Source organism: Hylobates moloch, unplaced genomic scaffold (assembly GCF_009828535.3).
Source record: "Hylobates moloch isolate HMO894 unplaced genomic scaffold, HMol_V3 SCAFFOLD_22, whole genome shotgun sequence".
NCBI classification, from domain to species: domain Eukaryota; kingdom Metazoa; phylum Chordata; class Mammalia; order Primates; family Hylobatidae; genus Hylobates; species Hylobates moloch.
The window spans coordinates 1,821,497-1,843,765 of record NW_026652297.1 but is presented as its reverse complement, the minus strand read 5'-3'; the positions used below and the strand labels follow the sequence as shown (position 1 = coordinate 1,843,765).

At 42.6% G+C, this 22,269-nt stretch overlaps 1 protein-coding gene and 1 non-coding gene across 7 annotated transcripts in view; both read right to left on the bottom strand.

Moving 5' to 3' along the window:
* The window catches only part of LIMA1 (LIM domain and actin binding 1), a 104,872-nt gene that overhangs the window by 57,443 nt on the left and 25,160 nt on the right, over window positions 1-22,269 (bottom strand). For 3 of the 6 annotated variants that reach the window (XM_032143829.2, XM_032143830.2, XM_032143831.2), the window contains exon 2: window positions 11,708-11,849. In XM_032143829.2, coding sequence (XP_031999720.1) covers window positions 11,708-11,826 — 119 coding nt within the window. In that variant the 5' untranslated portion in view covers window positions 11,827-11,849. Of the gene's footprint in view, window positions 1-2,495; window positions 2,667-2,711; window positions 2,728-8,290; window positions 8,542-11,707; window positions 11,850-22,269 lie in introns of those variants that run through there. The other 3 variants (XM_058433481.1, XM_058433482.1, XM_032143832.2) reach the window with 3 other exon arrangements.
* Window positions 19,209-19,317, bottom strand: LOC116462210 (U6 spliceosomal RNA). Its single transcript, XR_004246298.1, has one exon. It is a non-coding gene; the product is annotated as a U6 spliceosomal RNA (small nuclear RNA).

Genomic DNA, 22,269 nt, shown 5'->3' with positions numbered 1-22,269 from the left:
TAATCCCAGCACTTTGGGAAGTGGAGGCGATAGGATTGCTTGAGGTCAGGAGTTCGAGGCTGCAGTGAGCTGTGATTGTATCACCAAACTTCTGTTTAAAACAAACAAATAAACAAACAAAAAAGGCTAATATGGGACACTGGTGACGGTATGGGGAAACAGGTTCTGTCTTACATTGCTGGTGGGAAGGTAAATTGGTAAAACCTTATAGAAGGCATTTTGTCTATGCCTTCTTTAATATCTGCCAAAATTATAAAAGCACAAATGTTATAATTTACCAATTCTTTCTGCTCCCAGAATTTATCCTATAGATACACTAAAAAAAGATTTTCATATTGGATTATTTATCATAGCATTAAATATAACAGCAAAAGACTGAGAACAACCTGAATGTCCATTAGCAGAGGAGTGGTAAATTATAATGTATACGTATAATGAAATATTGTGCAGCAACAAAAAGGACAAAGGGAAGGTGGTAGTGATTGTACAATAATATGAATGTACTTAATGCCACTGAACTGTGTTCTTAAAAGTGGTTGGCCAGGTGCAGTGGCTCATGCCTGTAATCCCAGCACTTTGGGAGGCCAAGGTGGGCGGATCTCCCGAGGTCAGGAGTTTAAGACCAGCCTGGCCAACATGGTGAAACCCCATCTCTACTAAAAATGTAAAGATTAGCTGGGCATGGAGGCTCATGCCTACAGTCCCAGCAACTCAAGAGGCTGAGGCACGAGAATCCTTTGAACCCGGGAGGTGGAGGTTGCAGTAAGCTGAGATCACACCACTGCACTCCAGCCTGGGCAACGGAGTGAGACTCGGTCTCAAAAAAAAAAAAAAAAAAAAGTGGTTAAACTGGTAAATTTTATGTTATATACTGTGTATTTTACCACAGTTAAAACAAAACAGTATGGTACTGGCATAAAGACAGATATATAGACCAATGGAACAGAACACACAGCCCAGAAATAAACCCTTACATGTATGGTCAAATAATTTTTTGACAAGTGTGCCAAGACCATCCAGTGGGGAAAGGAAAATCTTTTCAACAAATGGTGCTGGGAAAACTGGATAGCCACATGCAAAAAAATGAAATTGGACTACCATATACAAAAATTAAGTCAAATGGATCAAAGACCTAACTATAAGAGCTAAAACTATAAAACTCCTGGTTGAAACATAGGGGAAAAGTCTCATGACATTGGATTTGGCAATGATTTTTTGAAATTTATTTTTTGTCCTGTTTTTCTTTCTTATTCTTGTTTTTCTTATTTTTTCATGTTATTTTAATTTTTTATTATCTTTTGATCATCTCATCATTACAAGATTTGGTAATGCCTTATTGGAATACAACATCAAAAGCACAGGCACAAAAGAAAAAACAAACTAGACTTCAATAAAATTAAAAATTTTTCTGAGGCTTGGCGTGGTGGCTCACACCTGTAATCTCAGCACTTTGGGAGGCCAAGGTGGGTGGATCATGTGAGGTCAGGAGTTCAAGACCAGCCTGGCCAACATGATGAAACCTTGTCTCTACTAAAAACACAAAAATTAGCCAGGTGTGGTGGTGGGCACCTGTAATCCCTGCTACTTGGGAGGCCGAGGCTGGTGAATCATTTGAACCCAGGAGGCGGAGGTTGCAGTGAGCTGAGATTGCGCCACTGCACTCCAGCCCTGATGACAGAGCAAGACTCTATCTCAAAAAACACAAAACAAAACAAACAAACAAAAAAAAACACAAAAAAACCTTTGCACATCAAAGAACACTATCAACAGGCCGGGCACAGTGGCTCATGACTGTAATCTCAGCACTTTGGGAGGCCGAGGCAGGTGGATCACTTGAGGTCAGGAGTTCAAGACCAGACTGGCCAACATGGTAAAACCCCATCTCTACTAAAAATACAAAAATTAGCTGGGTGTGGTGGTGGGCACCTGTAATCCCAGCTATTGAGGAGGCTGAGGAAGGAGAATCGCTTGAACCTGGTAAGCGGAGGTTGCAGTGAGCCGAGATTATACCACTGCACTCCAGCCTGGGCGACAGAGCGAGGCTCTGTCTCATGAAGAAAAAAAAAAGAACATTATCAACAAAGTGAAAAGGTCCCATGGAGTGGGAGAAAATATTTGCAACTCATATTTGAGTTTTAAGTAACAAAAATGAGATAATGTGATACATACTATTCTGCTTCTCCCTTTCTCCATTTCAGAGAGAAATTCAGAGAAGCTGACATGTTCATTCAAGAAACACTTATTGCTGTCTACTATGTTCCAAGCACTAGAGAAAAAGTAATGAAAGAAATAACCAAAACAGACATAATATCTGCTCTCAGACGCTTACAGTTTAGACACTAAAAACAGAAGCACACAAATACACACACACACACACACACACACACACACACACAGTGGTAAGTCCTTTGGGGAAAAAAAAGAACAGGGTATTATTAAATAACAAAGGAACACAATTGAGAAAGGAAGAGGAAATCAAGGAAAGCCTCACTTACATTAATTAGCCTGATTTGATAATTCCACAATGTATTCATGTATTAAACATCACACTGGCTGGATGTGGTAGTTCATGCCTGTAATCCCAGCACTTTGGGAGGCTGAGGTGAGTAGATCACTTGAGGCCAGGAGTTCAAGACTGGCCTGGGCAACATGGAGAAATCTCGTCTCTATTAAAAAGACAAAAATTAGCCACCAGGCACGTTGGTACACACCTGTAGTTTCAGCTACTCGGAGACTGAGGCGGAGGATTGCTTGAACCTGGGAAGAGGAAGTTGCAGTGAACCAAGATAGCGACACCACACTCCAGCCTGAGTGATAAAGTGAGACTCTGTCTCAAAAAACAAACAAAAAACTATCACATTGGACCCCATACATATGTAAAATTATTCTTTGTCAGCTAAAAACAAATGGATGAGTATGATGCCTCAAGCCTGTGATCCCAGCACTTTGGGAGGCCAAGGCAGGCCAATCGCTTGAGCCTGGGAGTTTGAGAACAGCCTAGGCAACATGGCGAGACCCCATCTCTAAAAAAAAAGAAAAAAAAAAACCTAGCAGGGCTTGGTGGCATGCGCCTGTAGTCCCAGTTACTCAGGAGGCTGAGGTGGGAGGATCACCTAAGCCCAGGAATTTGAGGATGCAGTGTGCCATGATGGTACCACTGCACTCCAGCCTGGGCAACGGAATGAGACTGTATCTCAAAATAAAATAAAATAATTTTTAAAAGGAGCGCCTCGCTGAAAAAATGACCTGTAGGCTGAGATGTGAAGTTTGACCAGATGAAGTTAGCCAAAAGGAAGGGAGGAAAGCATTCCAGGAACAGAATAAACACCATGCGCGAAGGCCTCAAGGCAAGAAAGTGTCTCGTGTGTATAGGGTGCACAAAGAACTCCAGTGTTGCAGAAGCTCACTGAGAGGGGAAAGGGCAGGCGATGAGGCAGGAGGCAGGGATGGGCCATGCAGGTCATGCTAAGGACTTTGAATTTAATGGTAGGATGGTCACTGATTCAATTCGTGTTTTTAAAAGAGTGCTCTGGAGTGTGGAGAATGGACTGGAGGGGGCTGAGAATGGAGGTGGCATTAATGAGAGATCATGCTGGCTGGGCTGCAGAGATAACGGCACTAGAGATAAAGAAAAGTGAATAGATTTGAGATATATTTCGAGGAAGAATCAGTAGGGTAGTAATCAGATGGGGAAGAGAGAATGATTCCTAGGTTTCTGGCAGCTGAGTCAATGGAAGTAATGCTTCCTGGGACGAGGAATTGTGAAGGAAGAGCAAATCTGGAAACGGGGAAGATCAAGAGTTCAGTGTTAGCCATGTTAACTAAAACATCCATTTGGTGGTAGCAGTGATGAGATGCATGTGTCCAGAGCTCAGAAGAAAGCTCTGAGCTAGTTGTATGCATTTAGGACTTGTGTGCCCACGAATGGTATTAAAGCCACAGGAGTAGATGACATCTGCAAACAGTGTGTAGTGTGAGAAGAGGCCTGGAACTCAGTCCTGGAGACTCGAACGTTTCAGCAGTCAGAACAGATGATAAGAGAGACTGACAAGGAAGAGACAGAGAGGGAGGAAGAAAACGACGAGACTGCCAGAGAAGCCGAGAGAAGCAAAAATGTGGGAGGGAAAAAGTGGTGAAGGTTCATGTAAGATAAAGGCCAAGAAACATCCCTTTGATTTAGCAACACGGAAGTGTTTGGTAATCTTGGCAATCCTCTTTCATTATAATTAATTCACCCATATTCCTTTAATGGGCATTTGGATTGTTTCCAGTTTTTCACCATTGCAAATAATGCTTTGGGGAATGTCCTTGTACGTATATTTTTCCCACTTGTACTAATATATCTGTCTAAGAGATTCCCTAAAAGTGAGAATTCAGGGATACAGTGGATTGTAGCTATTATAAAAAGGAACTTAGAACTGGCCTTGAACTTGCGTTTCCACACCCCTTGGATAATCATCTACAGTATATTACAGCAATAATACAATATATGAAAACTAGAACCAATTGGCAGACAGGTTTATATTTAGCCAACTGTTCTCCAAGGCAAGGTATTTACATTGTGGTTAGTTGAGTAAATAAGCCCAGAGGTTCCCTTCCCTTTAGTGTCTAATAGAAACATAGATTTAAAAAAAATCAAAATAGTTCTCATCTTTAGCCCTGTCCTTTTAGCATGGAGGCATCTGTAAGACCAGGTGTATACACCAAAGGGCATCTTCAATCCTGTTCTCAAACCCCGACTCAAATATCTCCACCTTTTATTTGTAATGAAGTTCCTGCTAAATAGTAGATAACAGGGAGAAAGGCTCTACACCACCTCTTTCTTCCAAGTTAGATCCCTGGAACTTTTATATTTTGTACTCTTAGATTGCCACAAGACTGAGGCTCAATACTTCTGAATTCAGTGTTCAGGCCTCAGACTTTTTTCAGAGGCCCTTACAGCAACTAGCATTCTTCTGACACAAAATGTGGACGACACAAAATGGGGGCACCATTTTGAAGATCCAAATTTGAGAAAATAAAACATTTACAATAAAATTTCTGTAATTAGGCCGGGCGCGGTGGCTCACGCCTGTAATCCCAGCACTTTGGGAGGCCGAGGCGGGTGGATCACGAGGTCAGGAGATCGAGACCACAGTGAAACCCCATCTCTACTAAACAAAATACAAAAAATTAGCCGGGCGTGGTGGCGGGCGCCTGTAGTCCCAGCTACTCGGAGAGGCTGAGGCAGGAGAATGGCGTGAACCCGGGAGGGGGAGGTTGCAGTGAGCCGAGATCGTGCCACTGCACTCCAGCCTGGGCGACAGAGCGAGACTCCGTCTCAAAAAAAAAAAACATTCTGTAATTAAAATCTCGTTCCTCTTTCCTTCCCAGATATTTTTTTTTTTGTGGTCCAGCCTCCTTTTCTTCGCATAAGGAATTTAATCTTGCAACTGCTCACTAATGCTCAGCTGTGGGGCAGGCAGCTGATGGAGGACGCTAAAATTATCTGGGGAGTAATAACAGTGTCTCAAATTTTTCTAAGGCCAGAAAACAGAGTTCCTGAGCCATGACTCTTGCTTGTATGCCCTCAAATTGAGCAAAGGGAATGCTGAGCCAAAAAGGGAAAACAGAAACTCCCAAGGTTTAGGCAATATATTTTCCTCTGGAAAAATTTCACCACTAAAATGTTACAGAGAAGCGAAAGAAGAGGAAGTTAACCAGGCCGACTTGAAGGTCAATTTTTTTCTTATTGAAGGAAGAATAGTCACAGAAAACTAAATATGAATGCTTTTTATTTATTTATTTTTTTTGAGACGGAGTCTCGCTCTTTCACCCAGGCTGGAGTGCAGTGGCGCGACCTCGGCTCACTGCAAGCTCCGCCTGGCGGGTTCACGCCATTCTCCTCCCTCAGCCTCCTGAGTAGCTGGGACTTCTCACTCTGTCACCCAGGCTGGAAGGCAGTGGTGCAATCATAGTTCACTGCAGCCTTGAGCTTCTGGACTCAAGTGATCCTCTCTACCCGGCCTCCTCCTCTTTCCTGGAACTAGGAATGGGTAAAGTTATAACAAAAACAGGAGAAGCTGTGATAAGGTAGAGGCATGCTGGCAGGGGGTTAGGTTAGGGATCTTCGTGCTGTGTTCATCAATTCTACCATCTTGGTGTATGACCTTCAGTCATAATTGCTAATCCTCAAGCTCCTAATCTGTCAAAGGAGTAGGGCAAATGCTAGCCAGATCAGTGGTTTCAAGCTCTGCTAGCTGCAGAACCCTCTCTTCAAATGCTGTCTTACATAGAACCTAACCTTTACAAGGGATCAAAGCAGGATTGCTGGAATGGAAAATCTGAAGGGCTGGGCCTGGGATCTGGGCCTGGGCTTAGCCCTTAGGGTGTTCCAATTGTTGGAGAACTGGCCCTGAGATTCCTCTGAAGACCACAATTAAGATAGTTTAAAAACTACCAGGCTAGATTCTCTTTAATTCCAAAAATGTATGAGTCAAACAAATTCCACCCAAAGTGTCAACTGTTATCAAATGAAGGATCATATTATGCTGAAGTCAGTGGTGAGTGAAACCAAAGCTAGCTATTCAAATGGATGTATCAATAGGAACTTCTTACCTCAAATTTAATGACTGTTATAGAGGCTTCGTCAGAGAAATAAGCCTGCAGCTATAAAGGACCATGGGACACAAGCTCTGATGCTAGAAGAAGTACTCTTCTATACATATGAACACAAAATGCACTGTTAACAATTAGAAAGTAAAGCTGACTTATCTACAAACATCAGCTACATTAAGCTTCCTCCAAACACCACTTTCATATTAATCTCTGATCAGAGACCTCCTAAGTTTTCCTACTGTTTTTAGCTAGGCTTGTATAGGACTCACTATTTGCAAACCCCGTAATATAAAGCCTCTAGGTGTTGGAAACAGATATTAGTATATGCTTTGTGGAAAATAGTCCTGTAGTCTACAGCCATACCGCCCTCAACGCACCTGATTTCAACTGATCTCAGAAAATAGTCCTGCAGTCTTCTTTGGGAAGCTACAGTGAGTGAACCTTACAAACCTTAAGTAATATTAGCAACGTGTTTCCACTGAGTATAAAACCTAGAACAGGAATCCAGGCTGATTCCCTGGTTTTCACTCCCTTCAGTATACACGACCACCTGTCCTACTTCTATGCCTTTACCTCCTCTTGCTCCCCTTCCTCTGGAATGTCTCCAGCATTCTCCAAGCCTACCAAATAACTCTATTCATCTTTCCAAACCAGTTCCATATGTTAAGCACATCAGAAGAAAAATATGTGACAGGAGCAAACTCAAATATTAACTTGAGCAGGTTATTTCCTTTACCTCAGTTTTCTCAACTATAAAAGAGGGGTAAAGCCCTTTCCTCATATAGTTTGTTTTTGTTAGGATTCAAAATAGTATATATTTATTTTCTTTTTTTTTTTTTTTCTGAGACGGAGTCTCACTCTGTTGCCCAGGCTGGAGTGCAGAGGCGTGATCTTGGCTCACCACAACCTCCGCCTCCCAGGCTCCAGTGATTCTTCCACCTCAGCCTCCCAAGTAGCTGGGATTACGGGCACACACCACCACCGCCCAGCTAAATTTTTGTATTTTTTTGTATTATTATTATTTTTTGAGACAGAGTCTCACTCTATAGCCCAGGCTGGAGTGCAGTGGCGTGATCTCGGCTCACTGCAACCTCCACCCCCCAGGTCCCGGTTAAGCAATTCTCCTGCCTTAGCCTCCTGAGTAGCTGGGATTACAGGCGTGGGCCACAAAGCTAATTTTTGTATTTTTTAGTAGAGACAGGGTTTCACCATGTTGGCCAGGCTGGTCTTGAACTCCTGACCTCGTGATCTGCCTGCCTCAGCCTCCCAAAGTACTGGGATTACAGGCGTGAGCCATCACGCCCAGCCATTTTTTTGTATTTTTAGTAGAGATGGGGTTTCACCATGTTGGGCAGGCTTGTCTTGAACTCCTGAATAGTATGTGTTTCTATCAAGGGTCTAGCATGGTGCCTGGCACACTGATTCAAAAGTGAGGCCAGGAAGAGGACTGACATCCAGGGCTGGGTGTCCTGGTGAAGTCAAAACACAGGGTCACTGGGAATAAGAGTTAAACAAGTAGAAAAACAGGAGGCTCCAATCAAACAGTAGGTTCTCCAAATGCACCATTTCAGAGAAGGATTCCGAGTGATGACAGGTTGAGACTGGAGGCAGAGGCATGGGAGACAACATGCAGGTTGCAGAAACAGGGAAGATCAAGAAATTATGAGTCCAGGTCGGGTGCAGTGGTTCACACCTGTAATCCCAGCACTTTGGGAGGCTGAGGCAGGAGGATCTCTTGAATCCAGGAGTTCAAGACCAGCCTGGGCAACATAGTGAGACGCTGTCTTTACAAAAATAAAAAATTAGATGGGCATGGTGGTGCATGCCTGTGGTCCCAGCTACTTGAGAGGCTGAGGCAGGAGGACTGCTTGAGCCTGGGAGGTCAAGTCTGCAGTGAACCATAATTGCACCACTGCACTCTAGCCTGGGCGACAGAGTATGACCCTGTCTCAAAAAAAAAAAAAAAAAGAGAGAGAGAGAAAGAAAAGAAATTATGAGCCCAAAGTATCAGACAGGTCACTGATGTGGGGGACATTTAGACACATGTGTTAGAATCTTGTTGGGTTTTCTCCCCTATCACTTTTTTTTTCTTTTTTGGTTGTCACAGTGTCATGGGTTCATTTAGAGGAGGCATGATGATGAATATCCTGCACGGGGAAAATCTGCTTTACCCCAAATGCTATAGCACCCCCAGTGAGAAACACTAAAAAAAAAAAAATGATGCTAGAAGCCAGCGTCCCCTGGAGGCTGGCACGCCACTGCAATGAAGGGGAGGATAAGAGTGCATTATAGTTAGATGTGAGCCTGAAAGCACATGTCTAGAACTTCAGAAGCAGGCACAAGAAACAATGAATGGGAAACAGTATTGGAGATATAGGAGAGTAGCAACCCTGGCCCCCAAAATATTTCAGGGAAGCATGTGCAGAAGGAGCAGGCAGCCAGGCCGGGCGTGGTGGCTCACACCTGTAATCCCAGCACTTTGGGAGGTCGAGGTGGGCAGATCATGAGGTCAGGAGTTCAAGACCAGCCTGACCAATATGATGAAATCCCATCTCTACTAAAAATACAAAAATTAGCCGGGCATGGTGACATGTGCCTGTAATCCCAGCTACTAGGGAGGCTGAGGCAGGAGAATCGCTTGAACCCAGGAGGCGGAGGTTGCAGTGAGCTGAGATCGCACTATTGCACTCCAGTCTGGGTGACAGCGAGACTCCATCTCAAAAAAAAAAAAAAGAAAGAGCAGGCAGCCACTGCTCAAACACAGAATGCATGTCATGCGTGTCAAGAGAGAGCCAAGTTTAGTTAAAGACAGGTGGAGCTAAGGAGGGTGAAAAGGGTAAGAACGTGGACAAGTTTCTCTGCAGAACAGGGAGTTTCCAAGTCCCATAATCACACCTCAACACCGTCTGATATCCTTCCCTTTCCCTCTATTCCTGTTCCCCCTTGACCCCCAACAGCTTTCACTTGGGTTCCCAAGAGAGCCTCATAAATTGTCTCCATGTTACCAATCTCTTACCTTTCTAATATAGCTTTACACTGTTGCCAGAAGCCTCTTTCTAAAATACCAGTCTGATCGTGTCACTCTCCCCACATGAAAACCAATTGCGTTCTCTGGTTTTCTTACTAAATCCTACCCTTAGCAGAGCATCCGAGGTCTTCCATCTGGCCCTAAATGAATTACACCAGTTCCATCTCCCTTTTGTATTTTTCCATGCCAGACTGCTTGCTTTCCTATTCCCTTTATTCATGTTCGGCTTCCATAATCCGTTGCTTCAATCTCCTATCTTAGACTCGACTCATTCCACTTCAGGTTCACTGCTTTGACTCCACAAGTCCATCCCTTCCACTACCAGTGCTTCTTAAACTTCCCTGAAGGTAAAAATTACCTAGGATACTTGTTAAAAACATAATTTCCTGGACTCTAGCCACACATAACGAATCAGAATATAGGATGATTTTAAAACATGTCCAGGCCGGGCACAGTGGTGCGTGTCTATAGTCCCAGCTACTCAGAAGGCTGAGGGCGGGAGGATTGCTTGAGCCCAGGAGTTTGAGGCTGCAGTGAGCTGTGGTCACACCACTGCACTCCAGCCTGGGTAACAGAGTGAAACCCTGTCTCAACATTTTCTTTTTAATTAAAAAAATTTAAAATGTCCAAAAAATTCTGACATTCCTCCTATCAGAGAAGGTGGAGTCGAATTGCCCTTCCCCGAAATGAGTCAGCTTTAGTGACTCACTTCTAATGAAGTGAATGTGGTAAAAGTGATACTGTATGACTTCCGAGGCTAGTCATAAAAGGCAACACAACTTTGAACTCCCTCTTTTGTTCCCTCCTTCCCTCTCTGGATGCTTGCCCTGGGAACTGAGCCACCAAGCCAAACAGCCACATGGAATGGCCATGTGTAGGTGTTCCTACCATGGCCCCAGCTGAGATCCCAGATGACAGCATCAACCACCTGACTTGTGAGTGAGCCAGCCTTTTGATGATTACGGCTCCCAGCCTTTGGGCCACCCTGGCTGATGCTGAGTAGAGCAGAGATCCTGCCCAAACTGGAGATTCAAAAGCAAAATAAATGCTGGAATTATTATTATTATTATTATTATTATTATTATTATTATTATTTAAGACAGAGTCTCGCTCTGTCGCCCAGGCTGTAGTGCAGTGGCACGATTTCAGCTTACTGCAACCTCCGCCTCCTGGGTTCAAGCAATTCTCCTGCCTCAGCCTCCTGAGTAGCTGGGACTACAGTACAGGCATGTGCCACCACGCTTGATTAATATTTGTATTTTTAGTAGAGACAGGGTTTCACCATGTTGGCCAGGCTGATCTTGAACTCCTGACCTCAAGTGATCCACCCGCCTCAGCCTCCCAAAGTGCTGGGATCACAGGCGTGAGCCACCGCGCCTGGCCGGATGTGTTCTAATAAAGTTTTATTTACTAATCAGCAGCCAGTGGGCTGTGGTGTGCCTGTGTAGGTTGCACTTTTCAGCAGAACTTTGTGCAATGATGAAATGTTTCTGTGCTGTTCAATACGACAGTCACCAGCAACAAGTAGTTACCGAGCACTTGAAAAGTGATAAATGCAGCTGGTAAACATTTAAAACTAAAATTTAAATGTTATTTAACTTTAACGTAAACTGAAATAGCCACCTATATAGTGGCTACCACATTGGAAAGTGCAGGTATAGAGAGTGCTTAATGCACCATTCAACCAAATCAAAACTTGCCTCAAAACTCATCTCAACCAGAAAGCCTTCCTGATGAGCTCCTGTCCATGATGCTCTGTCTCTTATTCTGTACCTAATCCTCACTCCTATTCATTTTAGACTTGCTGATATTTTGCTTTACATTTCATAATTATCTTTTTAAAAATAATTTTTGTGTCTGTAACTGTTTCTTCCACAAACTAAACAAAAATTCAAAGAATAGAATGTATCTTCTGATTATTACCCTCCTCCCCCTTCTCCACAGTGCCTCATATAGTGTTTAAAATCCACGAGGCACCCAATAAGACTATTTTACGTTATGTACTTCCTTCACCAATTTCCCTGACAGGTGGCAATGTGTGCTCCAGACAGATGGTCCTTTTGGACCAGGATCAGCACTTACTTGGAGAATATTTCCACAATAGCCGATGACTTGTTCTTGTTGACAAGAGAAAGTTCTTTGGCCGTTACCCTCAATGATAGTGAGGTCCATTGCCGTCTATTAAATGGAGTTGATTCCATCTTGTCTACAGACACTGAAATACCTATGCAATAAAGAAAGTCAGAACATTAGATACAGAAGAGGATTCTGTGCATCCAAGGATTGACGGTGGTGTGGTAGAGCCCTAAACTTGCAGACCACACTCCTCCACTGTTCTCCCCCAAACTGTAACCTTGGTCAAATGATCCAATGTCTTTGGGTTGTGGTTTCTTATAAAAGGAGGCTACACCAGATGACCTTTAAGGTCCCTTCCAGTTCCATTTTATGACTGACCCCACTGTGCAAATATCAATTGGCCTTTCCCTGAACTGAAGTCTGTTCCAAAGTCACATTTGGAGTGAAATGTTTCCCTCTTCTGAGTTACATCCCAGGGGAGGTACAATCAACATCTCAGTAGAGCCAGGTCCAAATTAGTTTCTACCTACATTCAAGTTTCTTTTGGCTGCCCTCTCTCCCCAAGCTCTGCAGGACAGGCCACTTAGTGCCAGGGAGAGAGCTGGGGGAGCAGCGTGGTATAATAGGAAGAGCAGGGCTTTAAGGTGAGACTGACTTTGGGGAAATACTAACTTTGTTATTTTGAACATATTATGTAATATTTTCCATTTCACTTTCTTCAGCTAAAAAATAAGGATAATATCTACCTTTAGGAGGTTTTTATATAGATTTAAGGAGATAATATATTTAAAATACTAGGTATGTTACAGTAGTATTAAGAGCATTTTAAGTATAATTATTATCATTGACTCTTGTTATAATTCTCATTTTAAAGCCTTTATTAAGGAGAAGTATAATGTACTTTAAGTTCAGGATGACAAACCCTCTTTTCTAACATCCCTTTCAGCCAAAGAATACATAAAGCCATACCCTTGATATCACCTAGTCCCTACCCATTAATCTGGATCGTTTGGTTATTCTGCCCCACTAATTACCAAAGGAAAGGAGTTCCAACCTTTGTCCAGAAGAGGTGAGATTAGAAATGAGTCAACAGTTTCCTTATCTGAAGCGTGAAAAATATAAAGTACCACTTTGTTTCTGATCCAGGAGTCTTGAAAACTAAAAAATAATAATAATAAAGTACTGCTAATTCACAGCTTACCAGAAGTAAAAGAAAAATAAAGTACTACTTGCAGCTCTTGGCAACCGAAGAGCATAACTGATCTGGTAGAATGTATGGTTCATCAGGTACTGCTTTCAAGGTTAGGGTATTTAAATCCAGCAACTCGAGCTGCCATTTCACATTAAAAGTCCTGGGTCAGGCTGGGCGTGGTGGCTCACGCCTGTAATCTCAACACTTTGGGAGGCCGAGGCGGGTGGATCACTTGAGGTCTGAGGTCAGGAGTTTAGGACCAGCCTGACCAACATGGTGAAATCTTGTCTCTACTGAAAACACAAAATTAGCCGGGAGTGGTAGCGCATGCCCATAATCCCAGTGACTTGGGAGGCTAAGGCAGGAAAATTGCTGGAGGCAGAGGTTGCAGTGAACCGAGATTGCACCATTGCACCCCAGCCCGGGCAACAAGGGCGAAGCTCCATTTCAAAAAAAAAAAAAAAAAAGGTCTTGGGTCAGACATGGTGGTTCATACCTGCAATCCCAGCACTTTGGGAGGATAGCTTGAGGCCAGGAGTTTGAGACCAGCCTGGGTAACATAGCAAGACCCCCTCTTCTCTACAAAAAATTAAAAATTAGCTGGGCGTGGTGGCACACACCTATAGTCCTAGCTACTAGGCCCAGGAGTTGGAGGCTACAATGAGCTATGAATTGCACCACTGGACTCCAGCCTGGGTGACAGACCAAGATGTTCTAAAAAAAAAAAAAAAAAAAATTCCTGTGATGCAGAATAAGCAATGGACGATTCTAAAAGACCACACTAGTACTGTTCCAATGAAATCCTTGTCGGAAAAGAATACTAGTTTTGTTAATATGTTTTAATCCTCATGTTGGAAGGCATAGTATGCCCTTTAATGGTAAGGAGCTCTGGGTTAGAGACAGATAAGTCTAAGTGGGAATGTCGGCCTCATCACTTAATGAAAAGTTTCCCCAAAACTTGGATTTCTCATCCATAATAATAGCATTTACTTCACAGTATTCTTATGACAAATAAATAAGATAAAGAAGAAAAGACCCTGATACAGAATAAGTAAGCAATAAATGTTACTGTTTAGTGTTTTTAATGTTTTCTTCCTGGACAAAATAATCGTAATTCTATACATGTACTTTGCAATAAACTGGAATGTACCAAATAATACATGATACCTATTTGTCTATCTGGTATTAAACTGGCAGACTCACCAAACAATGCCAGCCCCTTCTCTAAGATGAAAAAGACACAGAAGCAACAAACATTTCAGCTAAAATTAACTATATAAAACTATCATAGTTTTTTTTTTAACTCTGTAAGGCAAGTTAAGGAAATGCTAATGAATGCTTTAAGATATTATTTGGTAGAAATATACTACCAATATAGGTGTGGGTATAAATACTGTCAGTTCTTCCATAAAGATCAACTCTGGATCAAAGGGAAAAAAATATATACAAAATACATTTGCAGGCCAGGCACGGTGGCTCACACCTGCAATCCCAGCGCTCTGGGAGGCCGAGGCAGGCAGATCACTTGAGGTCAGGTGTCCGAGACCAGCCTGACCAGCATGGTGAAACTCAGACTCTACTAAAAATACAAAAATTAGCCAGGTGTGGTGGTGCACCCCTGTAATCCCAACTACTTGAGAGGCTGAGGCAGGAGAATCACTTGAACCCTGGAGGCAGAGGATGCAGTGAGCTGAGATCGTGCCACTGCACTCCAGCCTGGGTGACAGAGTGAGTGAGACTCCATCTCAAAAAAAAAAAAAAAAAAAAGGTATGTTTCCAAAAAAGGAAAAGGATTTATTATTTGAGATACCGAGCACGATAAAGAAAAAAAAGGTTAACTCCCAAGTCTAAGTCCATGGTTTTGATTACTCCCAGCCAGAAAGTTAAGGAAAGTCAGAACATCTATTGTGGTATACAGCTAGGAGAGGCACACCTTACACTCAGGGAATGAGATGACTCTCACCCTGACCACACTTGTCTCCACAGAAGCATAATGTTATTTCTTAGCAATGTGATTAGTACCTATGAAACAGATAAAGGTGAGAATCAATACATGATTTTTGATAGACTCTGGTACTAGGTTATTGAATAACTACTTCCTATGAGATGTAGGGAGATGTCCCTGCCTGAATGGTGTACATAATCTACTGTGCTTGCGGACATACACACAAATATTTATAGTACAAGACAGAATGTGGTTAGAGGCTACGCATGGTCTAGGAATACAAGACCTGATTTTCTGGCTTTGTGAGAGGGAAAGGAAAAGATATCAGATGATTTGGGACTTACAGAATGGGCAGAATTTCATCAAAGTGAAGGCAGGAGGAGGAAGGGGAAGAATAGCATTAGCACCTTTGGGGAGTGAGTTAAACTCTAGGTGCAAGAGAAGTTGAAGATAGACAAGACTTGGCCGGGTGCAGTGGCTCACGCCTATAATACCAGCACTTTGGGAGGCTGAGGCAGGTGGATCACCTGAGGTCAGGAGTTCAAGACCAGCCTGCCCAAGATGGCGAAACCCCATCCCTACTAAAAATACAAAAAATTAGCTGGGCGTGGTGGCATTCGCCTGTAATCCCAGCTACTCGGAAGGCTGAGGCAAGAGACTCGCTTGAACCTGGGAGGCGGAGGTTGCAGTGAGCCGAGATTGCGCCACTGTACCCCAGCCTGGGTGACAAGAGCGAAACTCTGTCTGGGAAGAAAACCATGCTAAGGAGTTTGGGCCATATTCCAATAGTGGGAAGAAGTAACCCGTGAGTGATCGGAGATTAGGTCTAATCTTAATGTGCTATTTACTTAGCACGTGCATGGTTTTTACAACAAAAAAAATTTCTGAGCCTCAATATCCACACCTGTAAGATAAGATCTCTATAGTGGATTAACCACAGTCTCTCTGGTGGAACATAGAAAGTTTCTGAAAAAGCATGTAACATGACTAACATCATATTTTAAAATCTTATTCAGCAGTGGTGTGCAACTTGCTAAGAGGAAAAAAGACTGGAGTCTACATTACTAGTCAAGAAGATCCTAAAACTAAGTGAGAAGTAATCAAGGTTTAAATTCGTAAATTAACTAGGGTAGGTGGAAATGGAAAAGTGGGAAGAGAGAAATTGACAGTTCTTTTTTTTTTTTTTTTTTTTTTGAGACGGAGTCTTGCTCTGTGCCCCAGGCTGGAGTGCAGTGGCGCGATCTCGGCTCACTGCAAGCTCCGCCTCCCGGGTTCACGCCATTCTCCTGCCTCAGCCTCTCCGAGTAGCTGGGACTACAGGCGCCTGCCACCACGCCCGGCTAATTTTTTGTATTTTTTTTTTTTAGTAGAGACGGGGTTTCACCGTGGTCTCGATCTCCTGACCTCGTGATCCGCCCGCCTCGGCCTCCCAAAGTGCTGGGATTACAAGCGTGAGCCACCGCACCCGGCCGGTTTTATTGTCTTATATTTATGGTAACGAAATTGAGATTCAGACATATTAACTTTACAAAGATCACTTAGCTATAAAGTAGCAGAGCTGGGATTCAAACGCATATTCTGTTTGATTCCAAAGTCCATTTTCTTTCAACTACAATTAATGAAGAATGATTAAAACCACCACTTTTAGCCAATGTAGAAAACCAGGTAGAAAAATCCCTGAACCACCTAGCTGAAAACCCATACAAATTATTTTTCAGTAAGAGAATATCTTCCCAGAGTGGTGAATATCAGAGATAATAATTCCTGCTTTCAGGGAAACTTTAAAGTTATCCTGGGCCCACTTGGAATACCCTCCATTGTAGTAACTGGCTTTCATTGGCCTGCATTAAAGGTGTGGTATTGGCGCTGGCATGGTGGCTCACGCTTGTAATCCCAGCACTTTGGGAGGCTGAGGCAGGCGAATCACCTGAGGTCAGGAATTCCGGACCCAGTCTGGCCAACATAGTGAAACCCTGTCTTTACTAAACATGCAAAAAATTAGCCAGGCATGGTGGCAGGCGCCTGTAATCCCAGCTACTTGGGAGGCTGAGGCAGGACAATTGCTTGAACCCGGGAAGCAGAGGTTGCAATGAGTCGAGATCATGCCATTGCACTCCAGCCTGGGCGACAGAGTGAGACTCTGTCTCAAAAAAAAAGAAAAAGAAAAAAAAAGGTATATTATCTTTCCCCACCCACACAGTCTGTCTCAGATATGAATTCCATTTTCAGACTTTCAGACTCCAAAACCCATTCTCTTCAGTCATATGCATTCTACTACCACATGAACTGTGAAGGAAGAACTTCTGGATTGGAAGACAGTCGGCTGCAAGAGTTAAAGGAAACATATAACAAAAATAAACACAGATTTTTAGCTTCAGAGACTAGAAGGATCGTCTCATGACAAATAAATGGTATACATAGAAAGGGGAACAGTTTGCTGAGAAGGAAGATGCCTTCAGTTTCAGATACAAATGGTAGATTTTTTTCATTAAGAAAGTAGCTTGGAAATCAAGTAACCAAATCCCCTTTTTTACAGTGAGGAAACTGAGACGCATAAAGGTCCAATCATTTTCCAAAGTCACCAGCTGGTTAGTATTAGAGCTAGAGTTCTAACTCCCAGGATCAATGTTCTTTTATCAAACCAGGTAGCTTGAGATGGGCCACTAAACTGTCCTAGGGTAAGCTGTAGCTTGGAGATAAAGATCTCTCGAACAAAGGTCCTTGAAAAGTTGAAGAGTGACTCACTGGGAAATCTGCCCCAGGTATCTGCTTCCTCAAGCTATTGCTTAGGGTGAGGCCAGTAACTGCTCCAAGAAACCTATTCTAATAAATTCATTTACAGACTCTCCTGACCAAGGAAACTGTCTCCCAGAAACCAGGCTTGGACAAAAACAGCCAGGCGCGGTGGCTCATGCCTGTAATCCCAGCACTCTGGGAGGCTTAGGTGGGTGGATCACTTAAGTTCAGGAGTTCGAGGCTGGCCAACATGGTAAAACCCTGTCTCTACTAAAAATACAAAAATTAGCCAGGCATGGTGGTGCATGCCTGTAATTCCAGCTACTCAGGAGGGTGAGGCAGAAGAATTTCTTGAATCCAGGAGGCGGAGGTTGCAATGAGCCGAGATTGTGTGATTGTGTCACTGCACTCCAGCCTGGGCAACAGCACAAGACTCTGTCTCAAAACAAAACCAAAAAAAAAAAAAACACCAAACCAAACCAAAAAATAAATGAGCTGGCCCTGCAACCAGCCCTCCCCAAGCCACTAATAAAATCCTGTTCTTACATATCTGATCTCAGTGGCCTCCTCTCTTTTTTTTCTCCTGAGCCGGTTACTTATTCAAGCTGTATGGCTTCCTGAACATAGCCTCAAAAAATTAGAACAAAGTAAAACCTACAAACTCACTTATGAAGAAAAATGGGCCGCATGTGGTGGCTCATGCCTGTAATCCCAGCACTTTGGGAGGCCAAGGCAAGCAGATCACCTGAGCTCAGGAGTTTGAGACCAGCCTGGGCAACATGGTGAAACCCTGTCTCTACAAAAAAAATACAGAAGACTATCTGGGCATGGTGGTGTGTCTGTAGTCCCAGCTACTCAAGAGGCTGAGGTGGGTCACTTGAGCCTGGAGGTTAAGGTTGCAGTGAGCTGTGATCACACCACTGTACTCAACCTGGACTATAGAGCTAGATCCTGTCAAAAAAAAAAAAGAAAAGAAAAAATAAAAGTAAAGAAAAGAAAGGAAAGAAAGAAAAGAAAAACATTGTTTTTAAGAAATAGATTGTAGAGTTTTAAAGTTTTTCTACCAACAACTCTTCCCAATTTGAATGTCATCAGGTAAAAGGGAGCAATTAAAAGAAAAAAAAAAAAAAAACAACCTAAAAAACTTCAAGCTGCAAAGGGAATTTTAAATAAAAGCAACATGAAATACATTGCTACGTAATGTTTTTTCAGAAAATTACATTTCTAAGTTTATATTTCTGTACAAAAATAGTGACTAAATTCACATTCTTGAACATTTTTTGAGAGTTAATAGCTATTTTTTTTTGAGATAGAGTCTCACTCTGTCACCCAGGCTGGAGTGCAGTGGCGCAATCTCAGCTCACTGCAACCTCCGCCTCCCAGGTTCAAGCAATTCTCCTGCCTCAGCCTCCTGGGTAGCTGTGATTACAGGCACGTGCCACCACACTTGGCTAATTTTTTTTGTATTTTTAGTAGAGATGGGGTTTCACCATGTTGGTCAGGCTGGTCTTGGACTCCTGACCTCATGATCCGCCCACCTCGGCCTTCCAAAGTGCTGGGATTACAGGCGTGAGCCACCGCGCCTGGCTGGAAGTTAATAGTTCTTTAACCTTTTTTTTTTAAACTTTATTTTTTTAAACATGGACTGCTTCACAAATTTGTGTGTTAACCTCACACAGGGATCATGCTAATCTTCTCTGTATCATTTCAACTTTAGTATATGTATGACTGAAGTGAGCACTCACCTTTTATTCTGAAACAATTTCATACATAAGAGTTGCAGAAACAGTACAAGAGTTCCCATATACATTTCACCTAGCTTTATCTTATATTACCATAGTACAATTAGCAAAACTAAGAAATGAGCACTGGTACAATACTATTAACTATAGACTTTATTGAAATTCCACCAGTTTTTTCATTAACGTCTTATTTCTGTTTCAGGATCATACACTGCATTTAGTTGTCGTGTCTTCCTAAGTCTCCCCCAATCTATGACAGTTACTCTGCTTTTCCTGTCTTTCATGACCTTGATATTGTTGAAAGTATTGGTCATATATTATGTAGAATGTTCCTCAATTTGGGTTTCTTGGTTTCTCCAATAAAATAGAATCAAGACTCCTTGGAGAAGCGGTTGATTCCAGAGCTGGGGAAGGGCAAATACAAGATCAGCCTGGAATATCTTGCAATACTCAAAAAACAAACAAACAAAAAAAGTTTTTTTAAAAAACATGATGTTTTCTCAGATTAGATTGAGATGGTAAATGTTTGAAGGTGGGGGAGGGATAGCACTAGGAGATATACCTAATGCTAAATGACAAGTTAATGGGTGCAGCACACCAACATGGCACATGTATACATACGTAACAAACCTGCACGTTGTGCACATGTACCCTAAAATTTAAAGTATAATAATAAAATGAAAAAATTAAAAAAAAATGTTTGAAAGGAATAACCCAGAGTTGATGTGCCCTTCACAGTGCATCATATCAGAGGGTACATGATGTTGATGTCATGCCTTATTGCTCATGACATTAGCCTTGATCACATGGTTAATGTGGTATTATCAGGTTTCTCCTCTGTGAAGTTATTATTTGTTTTCCCTTTGTAATTCATAAATATTATGAGGGAGAACTTTGACTGTTTCTCCTTAAACTTTTTCCCATTAATTTTAGCACTCATGGGTGTGTCTTGCTTATGACAATTATTACTGGTATTCTAATGGTGATTTTCTGTTACTCTCATCCTTTCTACATTTATTAATTGAAATTCTTCTATAAGGAAGATTTGTTCTCTCTCATTTATTCAACCATTTACTTATTATTATTATTATTATTATTATTATAGAGATGAAGTCTCCCTATGTTGTCCAAGCTGGTCTCAAATTCCTGAGCTCAGATGACGTTGAAGGCTGAAAGAGTGAGGGTCGTGATCAACTCAGTATACCACTGAAGGTTATATGAGTAAACAGCAAACTGTTCTCATGAATGCAGAATGTTGGCAAACTGACAAATTGCATCTGCCACCCAGAAGGAATGCTGAGGGCAGTCACACCAGCAGTGTTTCTTGTGATTAGGCATAATTGATACCTGTTAACAGTAATATGAACCGGTGATCAATTAAGCAGCTGACCAATTGTTACCTCCTCCTCCCTGCTCTTTCTACCCAATAAATACAAAGGGCTGTGGAAGCTCAGTGGGCTGCCTTTGCTCACTAGAAGCAGGGAACTCTCTTTTTCTTCCTCTGGCCCCTTCCTTTAAAATAGTTGCTTTTGTTTTAAGTTTTCATTTCTGCTTTCCACACCCTTAGTTCAGTCTTATAATGACAGTCTCAAGTAGTAACTGTCATAGCGATGGTCTCAAGCAGTAACCTCGGCAGTATGCCACAAGACGATCTTCCTGCTTCGGCCCCCCAAAGTGCTAGGATTACAGGCATGAGCCACCATGTCCAGCCCAACCATTTATTTATATTAGGATGGTTTCATAGATAGTTATTTTATTCCCTGTGTTATAATCCAATACTATCCTTATTTTATTGCTCAAATTATTCCAGCTCTTGGAGTTTTCTGGCTTGGCTCCAGTGTTCTCTCAACTTGCCCTGTTTTTTGTTTCGTTTTTAGCACTTCCTTACTTTCTAGCACTATAAGATGTTCCAGCCTCGTCTTGTATTTACTATGCCTCAGCCCTGGAATCAACTATTTCCCCAAGGAGCCCTGTTTTCTTTTATGGGAGAAGTTAACATCTGGGCACTACTAGTTATGCTCATTACCACTGAGATGTCACTGCTTCTAGGCTCTCTTAGTGGACAAAACCAAGAATTACATGTATGTATACTGGCCCATGTATACACACTATTTGTGTGTGTGTGTGTGTGTGTGCGTGTGACAGAATCCACTGTCACCCAGGCTGGACTGCAGTGGTGCAATCACAGCTCACTGCAGCCTACCTCCTGAGCACAAATGATCCTCCCACCTCAGCCTGCCAAGTAGCTGGGACTAGACACATGCCACCGTGCCTGGCTAATATTTTAAATTTTTTTGTAGAGACAGAGCCTCCCCATATTGTCCAGGCTGGTGTCAAACTCCTGGGCCTAAGTGATCCTCACGCCTCAGCCTCCCAAAGTGCTGGGATTATAGGTGTGTGCCACTGTGCCTGGGCTATACGCACACATTTCTTTGTTTAGCTCTATATCTACCTATACTTTTTTTTTTTTTTTCTCTGAGACGGAGTCTCGCTCTGGAGTGCAGTGGTGCGATCTTGGCTCACTGCAACCTCTGCCTCCCGGGTTCAAGCAATTCTCCTGCCTCAGCTTTCCGAGTAGCTGGGACTGCAGGCATGCGCCACCACACCCGAGTAATTTTTGTATTTTTAGTAGAGACAGGGTTTCACCATGTGGGCCAGGATGGTCTCGATCTCTTGATCTCGTGATCTGCCCACCTCGGCCTCCCAAAGTGCTGGGATTACAGGTGTGAGTCACTGCGCCCAGCCCTATACAAATTTTATAAACTATAAATTCATACTGATATTTCTGACTCCAATCCAGCATCACAAGGTTCATTCTAGTATTCCCTCTTGGCTTATTTGTAACTTCTTTCTCTGATAGTAAAAAGCCTAACCCCACAGAACTTTGATTTCTGAAAAGAGATCTAGAATCTCTAAAATTATGCCATAACCAGCTTCTCCTCCCATGATATAC